At 45.9% G+C, this 19253-nt stretch overlaps 1 protein-coding gene across 1 annotated transcript; it reads left to right on the top strand.

Annotated features, from left to right (window-relative positions):
• The first annotated feature begins 597 nt into the window (after positions 1-597).
• Positions 598-18393, top strand: smad7 (SMAD family member 7). The gene is made up of 4 exons (XM_034710294.1): positions 598-2075; positions 2949-3002; positions 6718-6789; positions 17543-18393. Exons 1-4 carry the CDS (start codon positions 1610-1612, stop codon positions 18079-18081), a joined length of 1131 nt encoding a protein of 376 aa, XP_034566185.1. The 5' UTR covers positions 598-1609; the 3' UTR covers positions 18082-18393.
• Positions 18394-19253: the final 860 nt, after the last annotated feature.

Below are 19253 nucleotides of genomic sequence, written 5' to 3'. Positions count from 1 at the left end.
GATTATGGATATTGGGACACTAACCTTCATAAGTGTAAGCTAAGTTGCTTCCAGACCTTTAGGAAATAGACTTGCTGGTAGTTCTCAGTCTAAGCACTTGTACTTCTTTTAATTTGAATAAACTGCAAACAGAATACTTAAAAGGTTTCATTCAGAAAGGATATTTGCATTAATACTGCTATAGTGACTTGGTTGCAGTATGGGATTTGGAGGCCTTTTTAATAAAAAAAAACTTTTAATGACGTGGAACATGGAAACAAGGTTTCATAACATTAAAAATGAATCTATATTATTTCTATTTCTGAATTTATCACCAATTTTGCAAAAACAAAACCCTACAAAATGACTTTTTTAGAGTGTGTACGTTTTAATTTAGTTGCAAAAGTATCGTACCAACTTCGTCCTTCATTCTCAACCTGAAACTTTGTCCACTTCTGTGTAATATTTAATTCTCCTATTACATGTTAAATGTCCATTTGTTTGTGTATGCGCGTGCCTGCCTGCGTGTGTATGTGTGTGCGTGTGTGTGCGCTGTGGGCCCTGCTTGATCTGTTGTTTGTGCTACACAATCACATTTCTTTTAAGCGACAGGGTGTCTAGACACACACGTGACCGGGCGCGTCAATGCGCACTGGAGACTGGAGACGGAGCAAGGGCACCCAAACCATCCGCCTCATTTACAGACAGAGAGCCTTTTACCCCCCTCGAGATCACTCGCTGGCTCGCTTTCCTCCACACACACTAAGACACGGAAACTTGGTGTGAGAAACAAGCTTGGATTATTTTATCTTGAGGGATTCGTCTGTTAAAATAGGTTTACGAAGCTCGGAGCGTGGACGGACAACCCGAGGGTCTCTCTCTCGCTTTTTTCTCTCCTCCAGGCTTTTAAACTCGAGAGATTCAGCTTCTGGCTCTTCGGACGAGGCTGTTTCTTGCCAGCAGACCACATCATCTGCAGACGAGTGGCATATTTAGACGATAACGGATAAAAAAGCCACAGCCAGCCTGCTGGAGAGCCCTTCTCTGTGCAGTCGGATCAAGGATTTTGTGGATTAATGCTCTTGAAGACACAGCGGCGAGCCTCGGTTTTCATGGGATAATTGTGATAGCCTTTTAGGCTTAATTAGGCCCCAGTTTGTCTGAGATCCACAATTTGCAAATACGCATACATGTTAAAATGTTTTAACAGTATTTGCATAAGATTCTGTCTCGATCGTGTTTTAAAGGGGTCAGTTCACAGCGCCGAGCTGCACATCACTCAGTGAGTAATTGTACCTCATCCAGGCTACATGCTGCTGTGTTGTAGCACACTTCTCCTGCTCCATTCAGTTTTAAATGCTAGTTTTAAACATCAGGGGTGATGGTTGTTTTTCCTCGGAGGAAAAGCTGACTGCTCCGTGAACCTCGACTATTTTTCAGTGCTTATATCTGCAGGAGAAGGCGACAGAGACTGGCGTATGCTACAGATTTCCTCTGCTTTTCCAGCTCCCAGTTTTTCCACCGTCTTTTCTCAGGCTGCTTGTCACTGCCTGGACTCGGCTCCCGGAATCTTCATGATTTGCGGACACCATGCTCGTTTTTTAGCCGGGGAAACCTCTTTTCGTCCCGCATGTTTAGGACCAAACGATCGGGGCTCGTCCGGCGACTCTGGAGGAGCCGTGCGCCCGTGGAGGGCGACGGGGAGGCGGATAGAGGGACACATGGCTCCGGGGGCTGCTGCATGGGCAAAACGACAAAGGTGGCCAAGACCAACGCCGGGTCGGAGGCTGAATTAAAGGCGTTGACCCACTCGATACTCAAAAAGATCAAAGAAAAACAATTAGAGGTGCTTTTGCAGGCGGTGGAGTCTAAGGGGGGAGCCCGGAGCCCCTGCTTGCTCCTGCCCAGCAAAGTGGACACCAAAGTGGGTCAACAGTCTTACTCTCTCCCCATGCTGCTCTACAAAGTGTTCAGGTGGCCGGACCTCAGGCATTCCTCGGAGCTCAAGAGGCTGTCTTGCTGTGAATCCTACGGGAAAGTTAACCCAGAGCTCGTTTGCTGCAACCCGCACCACATGAGCAGACTGTGTGAACTCGGTGAGCTGCCTCAATCTCATAATTCTCATCCTCTCTACTAAAAAAGTTCTTAAATTGCCTTTAATTCTCTGGTGGTCGGACCTCATTTTAGAAACCAGACAGCATGACACTGTGTCACAGAATTACCAAACTCTTAAAGGGATAATTAGCCTAATTGAGATGACATCACCTCTCTTGGCACGTCTGTGTTCAGTTTCTAGAAGGTCGAACTTGACCAATTTGGAAAGTGTGCCAAATAGTCATCTTCATTTCTTTTTTTTCTGCAGTGTGTTGTCATTAAATATGACTGGGAAATTGAACAGGTCAAACTGTTTCTCGGCTCAGTGTTTAGTGGATGCTACATGCTCGTAAGATGTTTTAATTGGTCTAAATGTCGACTTGAGCGTCTCTTTTGACCCTTGAGACAACCCATGGAACCCATGAGCTGTATATTCAAACTTTTATGAGGGTATTTTCAACTTTATGATACAAACAAACAGCCCATTTGCTATTTCAACATTTCACAATTGGCATTTCCAAAGTGCAAAGCGACTCATCCCCAGCTTTACAGTCTTTCCACGGTGAAGTTTCCAGTGCTTGTGTGTGTATTTGTGTGTCTGTGTGTGTGCTAGCTTGGCGTCCCGGGCCAAAAGAGGCCCGTATCTCAGTTTGTCCTAGACGCTGATAGTGGCCCTCCTGGCGCCAGGCGGCCCCCTGTTTATCTGCCTGCCAATGAAAGGCAATAGCCGCCCGACCTCTCTGCCTCTCTGCTCCTCCAGGCTGAGCTGACAGACACAAAACCTTTTCCCTGAAGAATGACAACTCTTATCACAAAGTTTAGATCTCTGCCTTGTGTGTTTTTTTTCTCATGCTGTGTCTTTTTTCCTTCCACAGAGTCCCCTCCTCCTCCATATTCCCGCTATCCCATGGACTATCTTAAACCACCAGGTAAGCTTCATATGAATTTATCAATCCCCCTGAGTTTGCTGTAGTTGCTCTGTGAAATATGCACATCTAAAAGGACACCTTGTATTCATGAATGTTTATGTGTCGTCTATGAGTCTTACATTACACATGCATATAGTCTTACACTCCCTCTGTGGTTAATTTGTGAGAGTGTGTGTGTGTGTGTGTGTGTGTGTGTGTGTGTGTGTGTGTGTGTGTAGGAAGCAGCTCCATGTTATGTTGTGATTTATGATAGCAGTGGAGTGGCACGCCTGGCTGGCTGGCTGGCTGGGCAGTTCTAGCGTGGCTGGCAGCCAGGGCACAGCAGCACAAAGTTGAGATACCAGCTATAGACTGACTGGCATTTCACCAGGGGCAGAGGCGGAGAGAGGGAGAGAAGAGAGAGGGAATAAAGGAAAGGGGAGGGAGGAGGAGTTATATTATGGGTGTTTTTGTTTGTGTGTCCATCTATCTATTGTGAATCGAAGCGCAGACAGCGGCATCTCTGGAGCCAGTCGGCCATTATCATGTGAATTAATCAACAGATTAAGGCTGAGGACGTGTGTAGGGGGGAGGTGTCAGTGTCCCACATCTCTGCTTGGTTGTGTTTGTTTTAGTGACCAGGGATGAGAGCTTTTGTGTTTAATTTCTTTCACAATCCTTCCTGTTGCTTGGTAGTTTTTCTGGTTGTCATCTTACACCCCAGCGCCGGAAAGCTGCATCAGGTTATGTCATCGCTTATTAAGTCAGATTCGAAGTGTGTTAAATTTCAAGCTATAACCAGAATAGTGCGAGAGCAAGAAGCACTTTCTCCTCATGTCACAGAGAAGGTGACAGAGATATAAATGCATATATAGTGTGTGTGGTACTGCTAAGCCTTCCGTTTCAATTTTCCCATCACTCCTTTCCTCCTTGCGAGCTCTCTGTTTCTGTCCGTCAGTGCAGGAAAAGCGCAGGGTTTAACAATGACTGGTCAGACGACCAGTTAGGAGAAGGAGAAAGTGGCTTTCAGTGAGTGGAAACAATAGGAAGTCATTGCAGCTGCAGCTGTGGTTCCCCCCTTTCCCTCTGTATTTATTAACTACCTGATAACGCATTTAGTAAAGCTGTAAATAAGGAGTTATCTTTAGGGCTGAAAAAGACACAATCAACAGCAGTCAGGATTGCTTTGTCAAGTTATATTGGAAATGAAGGTAAATAGGAAATGCATGTTGGATGCAAACAAAGTAAATGATTACACAACACGTTTCCCCCTCTCAGGAACAACTTACCAAATGTAAGTTGTTTGACGCTGTGGGGATTAAATGTTGCATAAAGGGGAGAGAAAGCCAAGGGGAATATTGTCCTTCAAGTGAGAATAAAAGTTTAAAAAAGCTCTTGAAAGACCTATTGTTGTAGTGTTTTAACGCAAACATGCAGCGGTCTCTCTAGCTCACCTGTCATGCTGTTTCTTTATTTAGTTGCAGTCAATGAATGCAGCTGCAGTTCTGGTTTGAGACTCTCTGTGTCTGTCTGTGCATTTGTCTGTGCATTTGTAATATAGGCTGAAAGACAACATATATTGACAGGACAATGGAACAGGATGGGAGACACACACACACACACACACACACACATGCAGACACACACAGGAGAGATGAACTTATCATGCAGAAACAGGGGGGGTTTTCCCAGGGGCCTTGGGAGGCTGTCAATCATGAACTCATTCTCATTACTGGAGGCTATTAGATTTTTCTGCTAGTCTCTGTATTTACCTGGTTTTAGGCTGTGTTAAATCATGAGGAAACTTAGGCAATCTGCATTGTTAACCTTAAAAGAACAATCAAATATATAAAAAAAAATTGCACTTAGCGGAAGAGCGATGGGTTTTATGAGGATGGTTTTATGATTCCAGTGAGCAGGAAGTGGCAGCGGTAGCAGCGGCAGTCAATATGAAAGCAGGCGGAGATGTCAAACGCTACCTTGTTTCAGCTCTGGGGAATATAAATCACACACTGTTTGGCTCCTTCTCTCTCTGATGCCCCCTCAGCCCTGTGGTCAGCTGTGAACTGATGCCCGGGGAGACCAGGGCAGAGGCTGCTGGCAGCCAATGAAAGCGAGGCATGGCTGGGCTCTGCCCGTGCATGTCGTTACTGCGACCACAGCAGCACGGGCAGCGTCCGGACCTGGGGCATGGTGGCAGGGGGGAGGGCGGGCAGTCAAACCACTCTGGTGTCTGTTTCTTTTTTTTTGTGCTTTTTTCAAAGTATTAACCCCTTTATGTAGGCAGATGGCTTTCCACCTATGAGTCAGGTTGTAGTGGCGGTTTCTGCCTGTTTCAAGGAAGTTTCTCAGGCACAAAGTGCTCACTATCTCCGTGAATTACACTGGAACGAGTACAGTCTGTACCTGCTCTTTGTGTATATGTATTGATTAAGTGCATCATAGAGATGCAGAAGATAAGACGAAACAAAAAAAGGTAGAAGTACACCACCTTTGATTTATCATTGCACAATGAGAAGATAATCAGCACAATTTGAAGGAATCCTGCAGGAAAACAACGTAGAAGTCGGGTTCAGTTTGTTTGAAACTGTATTTTTAAGATAAGGCAATATAAATAATTCAAAACAAAGCAATGTTGGAGCCAGATAGAGGGTTAAAAGATTTTTTTTTAAAACTTAATTCCACCATGGACTAAAATGGGTCTTCTGGGTAATCAAAATGAGACTGGAGCATCAATTTGTGCATTAAATTCCTCCTTTCTCACCTTTTTCTTCAGTTTGCATCCACTGACTTTGTTGCTTTACCAGTCAGATTAGCTTCCCTTCAGCATCCTACATCCGTGCATGCACTTTAGACACAATTCACACGACCACCACCACCACACACCTTGGTTCAGTGCGGAGTAGGTGTAGTGCAGCGTTGACGTGCAGCAAAAGGAATGTATCATTAGTGAATACCAGGCTACCAGCAGCAGCAGCTCTGAAGCAGGGCTAGCCTTTTAGTCTCAGCGGTGTGCAGCTCTCACAGCCGTTTTGTTAAAGCCCCATTCAGGTGTCATGTTGAAACTAGTCTACATTACAAGTCTTAGTGGGAGGTAAGCATTCAGATGCAAAGAGAGGGAGAGCGACTGAGTGTTTTTCTCTTTCTCTGCTTGGTTGTGCAGCGACTAGAAAATTGTTGTCAAGCTTTCAAGGCCTTTCTGAGCTAAATCGAACACAAAAACAGTGTATTTGGAAGCAAAAACACCTTTACTGCTGGTGTGAAAGCACATATTTCTTATCTGGCAGCTCCTTTTTCTGCCTTTACAGGTAAAAACACAACTATTGGATCAGTTTTGATCTATTGTAAAAGAGGAGAGCCCTCTAAAGTTGGATCTGTAGTTGATAATCGAGCAGGGATCAGAAGTCTCCGTCTCTGTCATTAGCAGAAAGAACACAGCTCTTTCCAGATCAGCAGCTAGTCTATGCAGAGATGCACGGGGCTAACGTTCTGACTGAAGCAGTGGATTATGGGGGATTATCGGGGGTGTAAGGCACTCTCCTCTGTAAGTCTCGGCTGTGTGTGTGAGAGTGCGAGCTTCGTCGTCAGCGTCTTCATTAGGCATTGATTTCACCCGAGTGATTGACGGTCTCACAGCTGCTGCTTTGCCTTCTCCCCTCACACACAAACACACAACAACACACACACAAGGACACACACATGGTGCTAATTCAAAGTCTCTCTCTGTCTCCATTAGATTCTCCAGACTCTGGACCATCATCCAGTGAAACTGGGGGAACGACATACTCGGCCCCTGTGGGGCTTTCAGGTAAATATTCCAACAAATACATACTTCTCTTTTTCTCCTTCTCCCAGTCATTTTATCTTCCTCATCTGTTTTCTTTTCCTCCTCCTGTGCATTCCTCCCAACACACACTCCATACTTGTGATGATGAGGCAGTGATTGTGGGGGCCCCTGCTTCCCCTCTGTAATAAAAAAACACACTGAAGGAGTGTGGTGTATTACTCCCACATCCACATAAATTCCTCCCTCCTGGCTCCATGAACAACGCTCCTCTCTTCTCCTCTTCCTCTCATCCTTCTTTGGGTTGTGTTGTAATGGAAGACAAACACGCCGAGTCGTTGTTTGGAGAAGAATATGCTCTGTGCGTGCGGTATTGTGGGAGGAAAACATTAAAAAACACACACACCAAAAAAGAGGCTTCAGCTGACATGCAAGTGTTTGTTTGATGGTTTTTGAGTGTACAGGGGATGTGTGTGTGTGAATGTGTGGACTCTCCTCTGGGCGAGACACGGGCACTTTTCTTTCTTCCGTCTCTCATGCAGGACTTGTTTCAGGCTTCCTCAGCTTTTCTGCCCCCATAATCCCCTTTGGCTGTGTTACCCTGTCCGCAGGCTACAGAAAAAGATGGAGTTCAGGGCAGAGAGAGAGAGAGAGAGAGAGAGAGAGAGTTTGCTCAGTGCTGCTCTCTGCTTTCCTCCGCCTCAGATGGTTCTCATTACCGGGCCTTTAAAGCCTGTTTTATGTCAGTTGGTGTTGGCTGTCCGTTTCTCCCCCCTCCTCCATTGTTTGGTGGTAGGGGGTTGGGGGAGTTGCCTGCTTTCTTGCTCTCTCGTGTGTGTGTGTGTGTGTGTGTGTGTGTGTGTGTGTGTGTGTGTGTGTGTGTGTGTGTGTGTGTGTGTGTGTGTGTGTGTGTGTGTGTGTGTGTCTTCAGATGGGGGTAGAGATTGTGCTTACAAGAAAAGAGGAACTAAAAATCAGCGTCTCCTCCAAAAAAGACTAAAGACACATTTTAGACCAGTTTATTCTGTGAAACTCAAGATCTGGAGTCTTAACAGGCGCCCTCCCTTACCCCTTCCCCGCCTCCTCCTCCTCCTCACCCTCCCCTGTTTTCCTTCTTGGCCAGGATGACATGGCAGCAGCGGCTCCACTGAATGGGCCTCCTCAGAAAAAAGCAGCAGAGGTAAAAAGGCCGAGGCGGGGTGGCCAAAGCACTCTGCCCTCGCAATTTCCCCAGCAAGCCACATTAAAAAAGGCTTCTCCATTCCTCCTCCTCCTCCTCCTCATGCTCCTTCCCTGCTTCCCTCCTCCTCATGCTCCTTCCCTCTGGGGCCCTGACAAAAGAAACATGGCTCTCCCAGAGGCCTGCTGCTGACCTTCTAATTCACTCACTCTGCCCTTTCTATGTTCTTCTCCAGACGTTTTTGCAGAGAGGAAGAAGGAAGGGAGAGGAGGGTGGCGAGGACTTTGATTTAGCAAGAGTCATACTGTTACTTTTGTTGTAGTCACGCATCAATGTTTAGGAGTTTTCACTAAATAGAACTATAAAACAACCAACGAGAAATCCTCAGTTTTCTGTAAACACACAGTTATAACAGAGCTGATGAGGCAAGAGATTACACCCTTGGAAAAAAGTCTAAGACTTTCCAGGCTGGAAGGGGTTAATGGAGCTGCGACAGCGACAAGCGCAAATGCAAACTAGGCTGCCTGCCAGGCTACAAGCTCCAAAGCTCCTCTCGCTGGCTCACGTCATCAGCTTGGAACAGAGCAGAGAGGAGGAGGAGGAGGAGGAGGGAAAAGTAAAGGAGAGGAGGATGGAGGAGGAGTCCATGGCTGGAGGCCTGGAGCCGGGTGTCGGGGTGCTGATCTTGGTTTGAGCCGGGGTAAGGGCTTAGCGCAGAGGTTAAAGGTTCTCTCAGGGACTGAAGAGAAGGAGGATTAGGAGTGAGGTTTGGAAAGTGAAGATCGGGTCAGGGTTAAGAGGACGCTGGTTTGTTGGTTATGAATCTGTGGAGTATTTAGTCATATTGAAACCTGTAAGAGACTAGATGCTACAAGAGCAGCTCAGGTGGCTGCCATGGGTCCAGATTGCCAAGCTGTTATGAAGTGTTGTGTTGCTGTAATACCTCAGCTTTGTAGGGATACCCAAACATACTTTGATCGTTTAGTGAGGTGACAAACCTTTATCAGTTCTTACATGCGTTCTTACATGTTAAATGTGTCTGAAATTGGCAATATTTCCAATAAGAGTCCAGGATAACACTAATGCCCATAATACTGGAGTCTCGGCTCAGATGCCGAAACAAGACTTTGACTAAACTGTTTGAAGTGAAGAAGGTTTGAACACTCACACAATTATCAAAATGTCTTAAATTGTAAATGTGTCCAAAATTGGAAGAATTTTGAATGGGGTTTGGTTCAATCTGATGAAAAGGTGAATAAGCAAGATTAGGTATATGTTCAGCCTTCCAAGGCCATATTTCTGTACTTTCTTTGGTTAGTTCTTGATGTCAGACACATTTTCTGTCCATTTGTTGTTGTAGTGAATATTAAGGATTAATACTTGGCCCCACACACACACACGCACGCACGCACACACACACACACACACACACACACACACACACACACACACACACACACACACACACACACACACACACACACATATATTCTTTAAACACTGTTTTATAGAGGCCTGTTCGTGCTCAGCTTTTATTGGACGTGTAGCATCGGTGTGTGTGTTTGGCGGTGGCGTGCCTGCTGGTGCCACCGGGGACTGACCCAGAGTGCTTGTGTGTAAGAGGATCCAGTCAGGCTGCTTTGACACGTACACACACACACACACATTTTCACACACACACCAACACATACACACAGGCAGGCAGATAGAATGACCTGGTGCGAGCCCTGGCGCACGGCCGACTGTCACACAGGCGCTTCCTCCCACTGCAGGTTAAATTTAGGCTGAGTTGTATTCTTATACCACCAGCCAGTCACCTCGCTCGACAGACAGTCGGCCAGCGTTTCAGTCAGTCAATTAGTCATCCAGTGAATCGGCTGGAGGTGTAACCTTCATCAGGGGCTCTGACAGGGATTAAATTTAGTCTTGGCACCTCGGCTCATTAAATCAAAGTAGTTCTACTGTCATGTAGAGGGTCCCAAAGAAATGACCCAATTTTGGAGCAAACCCATTGAGAGAAACAGCCTGGATGATGTTTTTAGTTTGTCTGTCATACAGGAAGTGAGGTTTGAATTACTTATCACCAATCCTGACACATAATCCCATCATTTTTTGGAAGCGAACTTGAAGCAATCAGGGCCTCCAGTCAGTCAGAGACAGAGCACCCTCAGTGTTGCATTCCTGCCTTGTTTGGGTTAGCAGGCAAAGGAAAGGGCTGCGCAGGATGTGACCTCATGTCTTTGAGGAAAAGGCAAGCGGACAGGGAGGCAGCTGAGGCCTCTTCTAGATAGAAAACAAACACTGGAGTGCCCCAACCAGAAAGAGGGAAAGGAGTGAAACTGAGAAATTTAACTTAGAAATGTACATCTAGCTGTTTAAGACACACTCTCCTCATGAAGCTGGTTCTGCTTTGGCTGATGTTTTTGCTTAAGGGGGAGAGAAGATGGCGGCTTTGGGTGGAGGGAGAGATGGCCGGCAGCTCTGCTCTGTTCTCTGTAATTTGGAGGCTGCGTGTTCAGCTAGCAAGCAGCAGAGCTGGGCCGCTCTGTGCCGGGCCAGGATCTCTCATTACTCCCCACTTCCTCTCCTTGCGCGGCAGCCAAGCCGCGTCTTGGCAAGGGACTTAATTTTTGGTTTTGGCCGTCCTCTGTTCCCCACCCTGTGTCATTATGCTGCACAAATCGAAAAAACAGCATGCAGAGACAGCGGAGGGCGGAAAGAGGGGGGGAAAGGCAGAGAAGAGGATGGAGGAAAGTGTGCCTGACTTGTTGTTTTTTGTCCATGATTGCTTCTTAGCCCGGCATCAAAACAGTTGAAGCTTTAGCCTAGCTTAGCATAGCCACTTGAGTGAAAGGTGGAATATGCAGATTTGGCCCTGAGCCTGAGCTTGGAGGGAAGCCCAGAACAAGATGAACATTGTTTTGGTTTGCAGTCACTCTGTGGAAGTGGATTTTGACATTACCTCAATGTACTAAGACATGAGAGAGAGATAGAGAGAGGGAAGGAAGGAAGGAAGGAAGAGAGAAAGACACCCACCTTTTAGCAGGATAAAGACGGATATGGAAATAAGTGGAGACACATTCCTTTAAACCTGTGTGAGTGTGTGTGTGTGTGTGTGTGTGTGTGTGTGTGTGTGTGTGTGTGTGTGTGTGTGTGTGTGTGTGTGTGTGTGTGTGAGAGAGAGAGAGATTTCGAATGTGACACAGTCCTGCTGCCTCCACCCTCCCGCCTGCTCATTCATGTAGTCAGTTTGTCTTTTGTGTGCGCAGACTGGAGGGGGTGTGTGTGTGTCTTTTTTATCTCAGTGACAGACTCAGGCCTGTCAGTAGCCACAGCTCAATCACACACACATTTAAAACACACACACACACACACACACACACACACACACACACACACACACACACACACACACACACGCACACGCACACACAGGCACATAATTATCAATTACAGAGCAACAACACACTGGAGCGCAGAGGTGCACAACTTGATGTGCTGGTTGTCTGTCTCTGATTGCGGTGTTGTGTGTTATTTAGTTCCCACGGTGTTTTTAGCGCCACAACAATGTGGTCGATTGTTCTTCTTGTCTGTCCATCCGTCCATAGCGCCCAGTGTGAGTGTCAGAGATAGTGATCCTGAGAGTGATCTCCTGACTCTTGTGTTTGCAGAGAGTGAGCTAGTGACATCATTCAGCCAGCCTGGCACCCTGTTTCCAGCTAGCCTGTGTTTATTTGTCCTGTCACCCTGGGAAATGTGGGCTGAGGAGGATCATTGTGTGTGTGTGTGTGTGTGTGTGTGTGAGGGTCAGCATGATGAAGTGTTGGAGTAATAGCTCTGCAGGAGTGGAACAAGGTGTTGCCAGGGGTTTGAATCTCTTTCAGTGATGTGGTTTTGTAATTATTGGAAGATATAGCCAGATTAATTATAAAAATTCCAGATTTTTCATCTCCCACTCAGGAAAACACTGCGCCTGAGCCACAGTAAGAAATGCATGTTATTAAAGCAGGAACATCCTTTCAGAGAGGATCCCACTATAGATGGAGGCATTAGGAAAACATTTCTTCTCCTTATCTCCTCCAGATTGAGACCGGATGGTTCATGTTAGGGATGGCGTGTCTGCAGCTCGTTCTCTATCTGTGTTTCTGCGAGCAGTCAGATGAGTAGATAGCGAAACTGTGCCACTCCCCTGTGTGGTTTTCCTGCCATCAGGGCTTATTTAGGTTTCCTGAAGTGGGGGTGAGACTTCACATCTTCTTACGTAACCCGCCACCATAAAGAGGCATTTCCTCTCTGAGCTGCTACACTCCGCTACAACAATATGTTCTGTTCTCTAAAGTTGGCGCTCTTTTAACTATAATTCTTAAAGGAGACTTGTATTGATTTTACACATGGCTGATTAAGCCACTGATAGTGAAATGAACCTGAATTGTTTAAGGCAATAGAGAATTGTGTGCAATTTTCAAGGTTTTAATGCTATACTTAATCAAAAGAGCTGATGACAATAATTCTAAGAGCAGTCACTCACCTTCCAGCAGTGAAATAACAGAGTTAGGTAAGAGGCTGTGTTGTTTTTATTGATGGGTTTCGCTTTGCTTTCTTTCTCAACTGGCTGCCTTTCATTGAATTTATCCACTACCAAGAAAATTAACACAACGGGCAACAAGCCAGCTGTCGAGGACTAAAACATGTATTCACTTGAAAAGTCAATGAAAAACTTTTTTTTCTTTCTGTGTGCTCACATATAGTTAGAGAAATGCACAGGCTTTCATTACAAACACACACACACATACACACACACACACACACACACACACACACACACACACAGACAGAGCCGAACATACACGGCACGGCAGAGAGAACAAAAGGAATGCCTCCGGGGTGACCCTTGACCTTTGGAATAGACTTTCCCCGGCTCGAGAGAGGGTGTTGACTTAGAAAATAAGGCACCATGAAGAGTCCTTCCTTCCCCCTCCAGCTATTTCCTTCATGCCTTCCCCATTCCTCTCCTCAACCACTGTGTGCGTGTCTGATGACGACAGGATCATTACACGTCTGAGGCGCGCACACACACACACACACACACACACACACACACACACACACACACACACACACACACACACAAGCACACACACACAGAGTCAGTGCTCAAGGGGATCGATATGAGACAGTTCTCAGGAGCCTTCTCACTATTTACCGATGTTGTTGATAGTCGTGTGTCCGAGAGTGAAGGTTGTAAATTTTGTGTGTGTGAGGGTCTAAGTGTGGGACTCTCTTTTAAGTATAGCAGTGACCTGGTGTGTGTGCTTATGTGTGTGTGTGTGTGTCTGTGTGTCTGTGTGAGTGTGGAGTCAGACAGAGGTAATGATTAACCTTTCCAGACTGTGTTTCGGCCCTGTGAGAAGCACCCAGTCTGCCGCCGCCCCTCCCCTCATCCGTCCCTCCCCCCTTCGACCGAGTCCAATTGTCTCAGCTAGCGTGGCGTCCACTCTTTAAGGTCTCGGACCATTAAAATCCACAGGGGAGCTAGCATGTGTGTGTGTCGACTTGCAGAATAGGCCCCCCTCCTGTGCTGTGGTTTAAATATTTTGTATCCAAAGGGGGTTTATTTAATCACAGATATTTACAGTCCCCATGCCCCCCTACCTCGCAGACTATAAGCTGATCATCCATTAAATACCTCGAAAACAAGGAAGCTATATGCTGTTTTTGTTTGCACAGTGATGCTTATGGCTAGCATTAGATCCTAGCAGATGCTTCATGCTGTTCCTAGCATAAGGAAATCTGCCTAGCTGTGATTTCTAAACGTTTTAGCTCTCGAATAAGTTTTAATGAAGGGCTGAAAAAGCCAAAAAGTCTATTTTGTTTGATTGTCTGGATTGGGGTTCACATGTAGCCCCCATGGGACGAACCAGACTGGGTGAGACCAGCAGCAGAGCTGAGCAGAATAGAAAAGGTCGGAGTGACAGATGGCCTCAGGCAGCCAGCTAGCCTGCTTATCTCCAGCGAGGAGCCGCCCGAGACACACACACATACACACACACACACACACACACACACACACACACACACACACACACACACACACACACACACACACAGGGCCTGAGAGCAGACGAGCAGGTGGGGGCGGCAGACAGATAGACGGACTAATGCTCCGATAGGCAGACATCCAGAAAGCAGACAGACTCACAGACAGATGTACAGACGGCTCTGGAAGTGTTCAGGAGGCCGGAGCGGATGGAAACAACCCTCTGCAAGGACAGGCGGACTCGGTGCAGACACTCTGACGACACTGTCTGACACACGCAGACGCACACCTATGTGAGAAGCACCTGAAATAGTGTCGGAGCGTAATATGAGGAGCGTGACCGGCAGATACCTCACACGCAAACACACGATGAGTTAAAAATTAAAAGTCAGCTAAATCAGCCTGGCGCTTGGAACATGATGTGTTGATACAGAGCCACAATCACTTGTGTGTGTCGTTTTATTTGTGATGGTGTGTGCTTTTCCCAGCAGCATTACACATGTGGTGTAAGTCCATCTGCAGCCAGACACACAAGGCTGCAGCCCACATATGTAGTAGCCTCTCTCAGTCTAAAACCAGCTTACCTGTTCGCTTGTTATCAGCTGGAAAGAGCTCTATAACTATTTACCCTTGTGTCTTTGTTTGGATGGACCCGCTCACTCTCTGAAATTAGCTTCCAGTCGCGCTCTTATCTAACCGTGGCGGAGGAATGGGAAGAATTCTGGATAGCTGTTATCACACTGCTGAGCCAGAAGCCCTAAATCACTACTCTGCAGTGCTGGAAATTAACTTTGGTCCTGCACTCACTCCAAAATAACAGCTTTATTTTCATTATATGAAACTATACACTAGTGTTTCAGTACTTTTTACTCTTTTAAAGGTCATGGTTTCACTTTGACCGACATAGGGAGCACTGTGAGACAATTGCAAAAAGTCCTGTGTTGCAGTAATGGAAGTTGAAGAAAGTCTGTTAAAAAAATAGCCTCCTGATGATGTCACTGGGGTGTCATTGTTGTGTTTGGATTTTCAAAAAGTTTAGGTTACCATCAAGTGGCATAGTGTTTGAAAGACACGGGCATTCGAGCCAGGGAAATCTTACCTCAGTGTGTTGCACGTTTGGAAGTGTTTTTCATAGTTTGACCCATAGTAGACACTAAAAGTTTGAATATTTTCGCTGATAACCAGCTGCCTTCTGTAATCCCCCTCTCAAAAGACCAATGAGTAATATAGTATTTGTTTTGAATTTTTTACGCAAGACATTTTTAATCTATTCTGGTGTTTTTCCGCCTCTACATCCCTTCGCTTTTATCCTTTCTTCGGTTTTCTCCCCTCTGTGCTCCATACATTGTGCCAGTGTGAGTTTCTTTCTGAGAGGAGAGGAGAAGAGAGGAGAAAAGAGGAGAGGAGAGGCGACGAGGGAGGGGAAGCGGGGCAGTTAGTGTAGTCCTGAATAGCAGGGTGTTTTCAGGCTGCAATGACAGGCTCAGACAGGCAGCCGCTCTAATGACCTCTGACGCCAGGCCCTGTCTCTCTCAGCAATAACAAACACACACACATAGATACACATACATAAAAACACACACACACACACTTACAGGGCCCCACAGGTGAGCTCCACCAGCAGGCCCTCTGTCAGCTGTTAAGAAAGTCCAACTCGTCCTTCTCTGTACCAAACCCGGCTGTTCCTGTACATGCGAGTAAAACAGAGCAGAGAGAGAACAGCTTGGCTAGTATGAGACACAAAAGACACTTTCTGTCTCTTATCTGGAAGATAAATGCTTTCTTTCCTCCGTTTGGTCTAAGGTAGATAGCTGGGTACTTAGTTTCCCCCTGCACCCTACGAGGACGGATTTACGATAAACTCCCCAAGGCTTGGCTCTGACCAACTTCAAAGCACACAGCCCCTCTTGTTTTATGGAAGGCATGCTTTCAGTTTTACACCCCCTCCCTCCCTCCTCCTCTCCTCTGTTTCTGTCTCTCCTCTGCCTCACTGTTATCTTTTCCCCCTCTTCGTCTAATGAAGGCTAATGAAAGGCCGCGGTGAGTCCGCTCAGGCCGGCAGAGATCCAGCCGCATTAACTTCGTAGTTTGTCTCAGACGGGACCTTCCAAATTATCGGTTACACTCACAGCTACTGCCAGATGAAACGAGGAAGACAGGGGGAGGAGAAGGGGGGGAGGAAGGCTGGGAACTCAGAAATGGCTCTGAGGGGCTCTGTTAATTTTTTCCCTCACATATATATTCCCCTGCTCTTGAAGCTTTCTTAACCCTTGAATGTGTCTTTCATCGTGAAGAGAGGATGTTGAGAAGATTGTGGAGCCGTGGATAGGAGTGTCAGCAATTAAGTGATGACTCTTAAAAGCACAAGAGACACTTAAAAACCCAGAGAGGAAGCAAAGTTGCTAAAGTAATAGTCAAAATATGTGAAAGCATTCCTTCTCTCCCCCACCCCGCCCCCTTTTTCTTTCCTCTCTGCGTCTCCCTCTATTTCCTTTGCGCCTGACTGGCTCCCACTTTTCTTGCTGGGTGTAGCTGGGAGCCAGATTTCTGTGGAATAGAGATATGAAGGGGGGAGAGGGACAGCGCAGGAGGCACACTAAAGGGAGACGGCAGAGGGAAGGGAGGAGGGGTTTGGAAACTGGAGCACGGCCAATGCTACACTTCTTTTACGCTCAGGGGAAACTTTAGACTGGAGAGGCCTAGCTTGTCAACGATTCAGACACCAGAGTCTGAGAGTTAACGGCCTGCCCTGCTCGACTGAAAACACCATGTGCTCCACTGTGGACAGGGAATAAATTACTGTGTGTGTGTGTGTGTTTGTGAAAGTCTCTTGTCTTCTTGCTGTGAATTCAGTAGTACTTGATTCCTCCTGTAGAGTCGAGAGAGAGACAATTAGAATGAGCAGTTGATGTCACTGAGTTGTTGGCCACGGTGCTGCAAAAATACAACGCGCCAGACAGAAGATAAGCATTTAATGCCTAGACAAATATTGTACTGCGTGTGGACACTTGCCCGACAGTGTCTCTGAGTTGCTTCTCTTGTCTGAAGTCCAAAAATTCCAACATGGTTTTCCTGTATGGCAGAAGTCGAGGATGATAGTAAAGATTTGGCTTCTGACTAAAGTGAATTCTCGTTTTCCCAAAACAGGAATAAGAAAGAAGTTTGGTTTTGTATTTGCTTTTAATTTGGAAGCACCAACAGGGGTGTGTCAGACTTTTTGGCTGGGGTGGCCCAACTGGGGAACTGACAATAATAATAATAATAATAATACTAAGAGATGGAATGAAGTAGTGTGCGTGCACATACATGTGTTGATTTATTTACCTTGTCATATCAGCTTTGTTGTTTAAAAAACAAACACAGTGACGTTTACAGGTTTCGTGGTTCATCCCTGTCCAACTCCCAGAAACACCCCTGTGCATCACACCCTCATCTTATCCTTCTTTTCTGTCTTTCTGTTTCACTCTTGATCTGTATTTTCATGTCAAATGTTTTTTCCTAATGTAAACTTAGTGACAGCAGGTCTAACCGTCTCCTTCTTTCTCTGTTTCCTTCTGTAGATTCCTTGGCATTGCAGGAGTCTGGTGAGCGGGCCCATTGGTGCGTGGTGGCATACTGGGAGGAGAAGACACGCGTCGGGCGCCTCTACTCAGTCCAGGAGTCCTCTCTGGACATCTTCTATGATCTACCTCAGGGGAACGGTTTCTGTCTGGGCCAGCTCTGCTCTGAAAACAAGTCCCAGCTGGTGCAAATGGTGCGGGCCAAGATCGGCTACGGCATCCAGCTGACGCGTGAGCCGGACGGGGTGTGGGTCTACAACCGCAGCTGCTACCCCATCTTCATCAAGTCGGCCACACTGGACAACCCGGACTCGCGCACGCTGCTTGTGCACAAAGTGTTCCCCGGTTTCTCGATAAAAGCGTTTGACTATGACAAGGCCGGGAACCTGCAGAGGCCCAACGACCACGAGTTCACCCAACAGCCTCGCACAGGCTTCACGGTGCAGATAAGCTTTGTGAAAGGCTGGGGACAGTGCTACACCAGACAGTTCATCAGCAGCTGCCCGTGCTGGTTAGAAGTCATCTTCAACACGCGATAGCAGCAGCCTTCCTCTTCTTCACCCTCAACCCTTTCACAAAAGACTTCACCCACTTTCCTTTTTTTGTTCCTGAGGTTCAAACAAGTTCTAAAAGAAGAAGAAAGTATAAAACTCTGACGGACTTTGTTTAATAAATGACTAAGATTTAATTAAATAAGAAGCGAAAAATGTATTTTATGTTATATATAAATATATTATTAATTGTAAATATGGAGACGTTTTATATGCATCATTATTTATGTATTGTGCAATGTGTTGATGAGAAAAAGAAAATAAGATGCACTTTGCTTAATATAAATGCAAAACAAAGAAATGCCAAAATAAAAAAAAAACAAATAATATTTCATGTCTGCTGATGTTTTATCTTGTGAATATGGACCAGTGTTTTCATGTCACCAGATTTTTTGCACAGATTCCCATTTCAATCCTCTTAAACCTTTAAATTGTGAAGGACATTGACTTTTTTATTAATAAGAAAGCTGTCTTTGGCTCAACTTTAAAGTCATGCATTGTAAAAGCATTTCCCTTTGAGAAAAAATGAGTCAGACTGTGACAGAGGCGTGTGTTGCTTCTGCTCTTGTAGCGCCTTTCAAATTGGTCCGTTTTTTTCCGAGTTATTTTGGGATAATTGTCCCTCTTCCCCTCTGTCATTAACCGACTGATGACAACACAACCAGGAAGCAGTAATGACAAATTTCAGGAACCAATAAGGTCAAAGGAGGCTCCGGCTTCCTGAAGGAGCCTCTTTCTTTGTAACGGCTGATAAAAATACAAAAGAATACAACATATCAAACAATCATATAAAGAATTCAATGCCACGCCTGAGGAAATTAGTACATAGGATAATATACTGGAATACTACCATGTCATTCCAACATGTTAGATGCAAGAGAATAGTCTCAGTGTGCAGTCAGACAGTGGCCTATTTGTGACCTATTGTATTCTAAAAAGAGACAAAACAAAATAGATTTCCTTAAAACAAAATCTGTGTGTATGTGTGTGCATGTGTTTGCGTGTGTCTGTCTGGGCCTCGTCCTGTTGCTAGTCAGATGGGTGTCTGTGAAGAGGATTACTACTGTAAGCCTGCTTTACCCACACACACACACACACACACACACACACACACACACACACACACACATACTCACACACACACACACACACACACACAC

Source organism: Notolabrus celidotus, chromosome 19 (genome assembly GCF_009762535.1).
Source record: "Notolabrus celidotus isolate fNotCel1 chromosome 19, fNotCel1.pri, whole genome shotgun sequence".
Classification (NCBI taxonomy): Eukaryota; Metazoa; Chordata; class Actinopteri; order Labriformes; family Labridae; genus Notolabrus; species Notolabrus celidotus.
Note: the sequence above shows the minus strand (reverse complement) of the source record. Positions and strands in the feature narration are given on the sequence as shown.

Excerpts from the sequence above, each read along its gene's own strand:
- smad7 (XM_034710294.1), top strand. The coding sequence starts at position 1,610 with ATGTTTAGGACCAAACGATCGGGGCTCGTCCGGCGACTCTGGAGGAGC. Across the intron at positions 2,076-2,948 it reads GAGCAGACTGTGTGAACTCG|AGTCCCCTCCTCCTCCATAT; the intron begins GTGAGCTGCCTC and ends TTCCTTCCACAG. Across the intron at positions 3,003-6,717 it reads GGACTATCTTAAACCACCAG|ATTCTCCAGACTCTGGACCA; the intron begins GTAAGCTTCATA and ends TGTCTCCATTAG.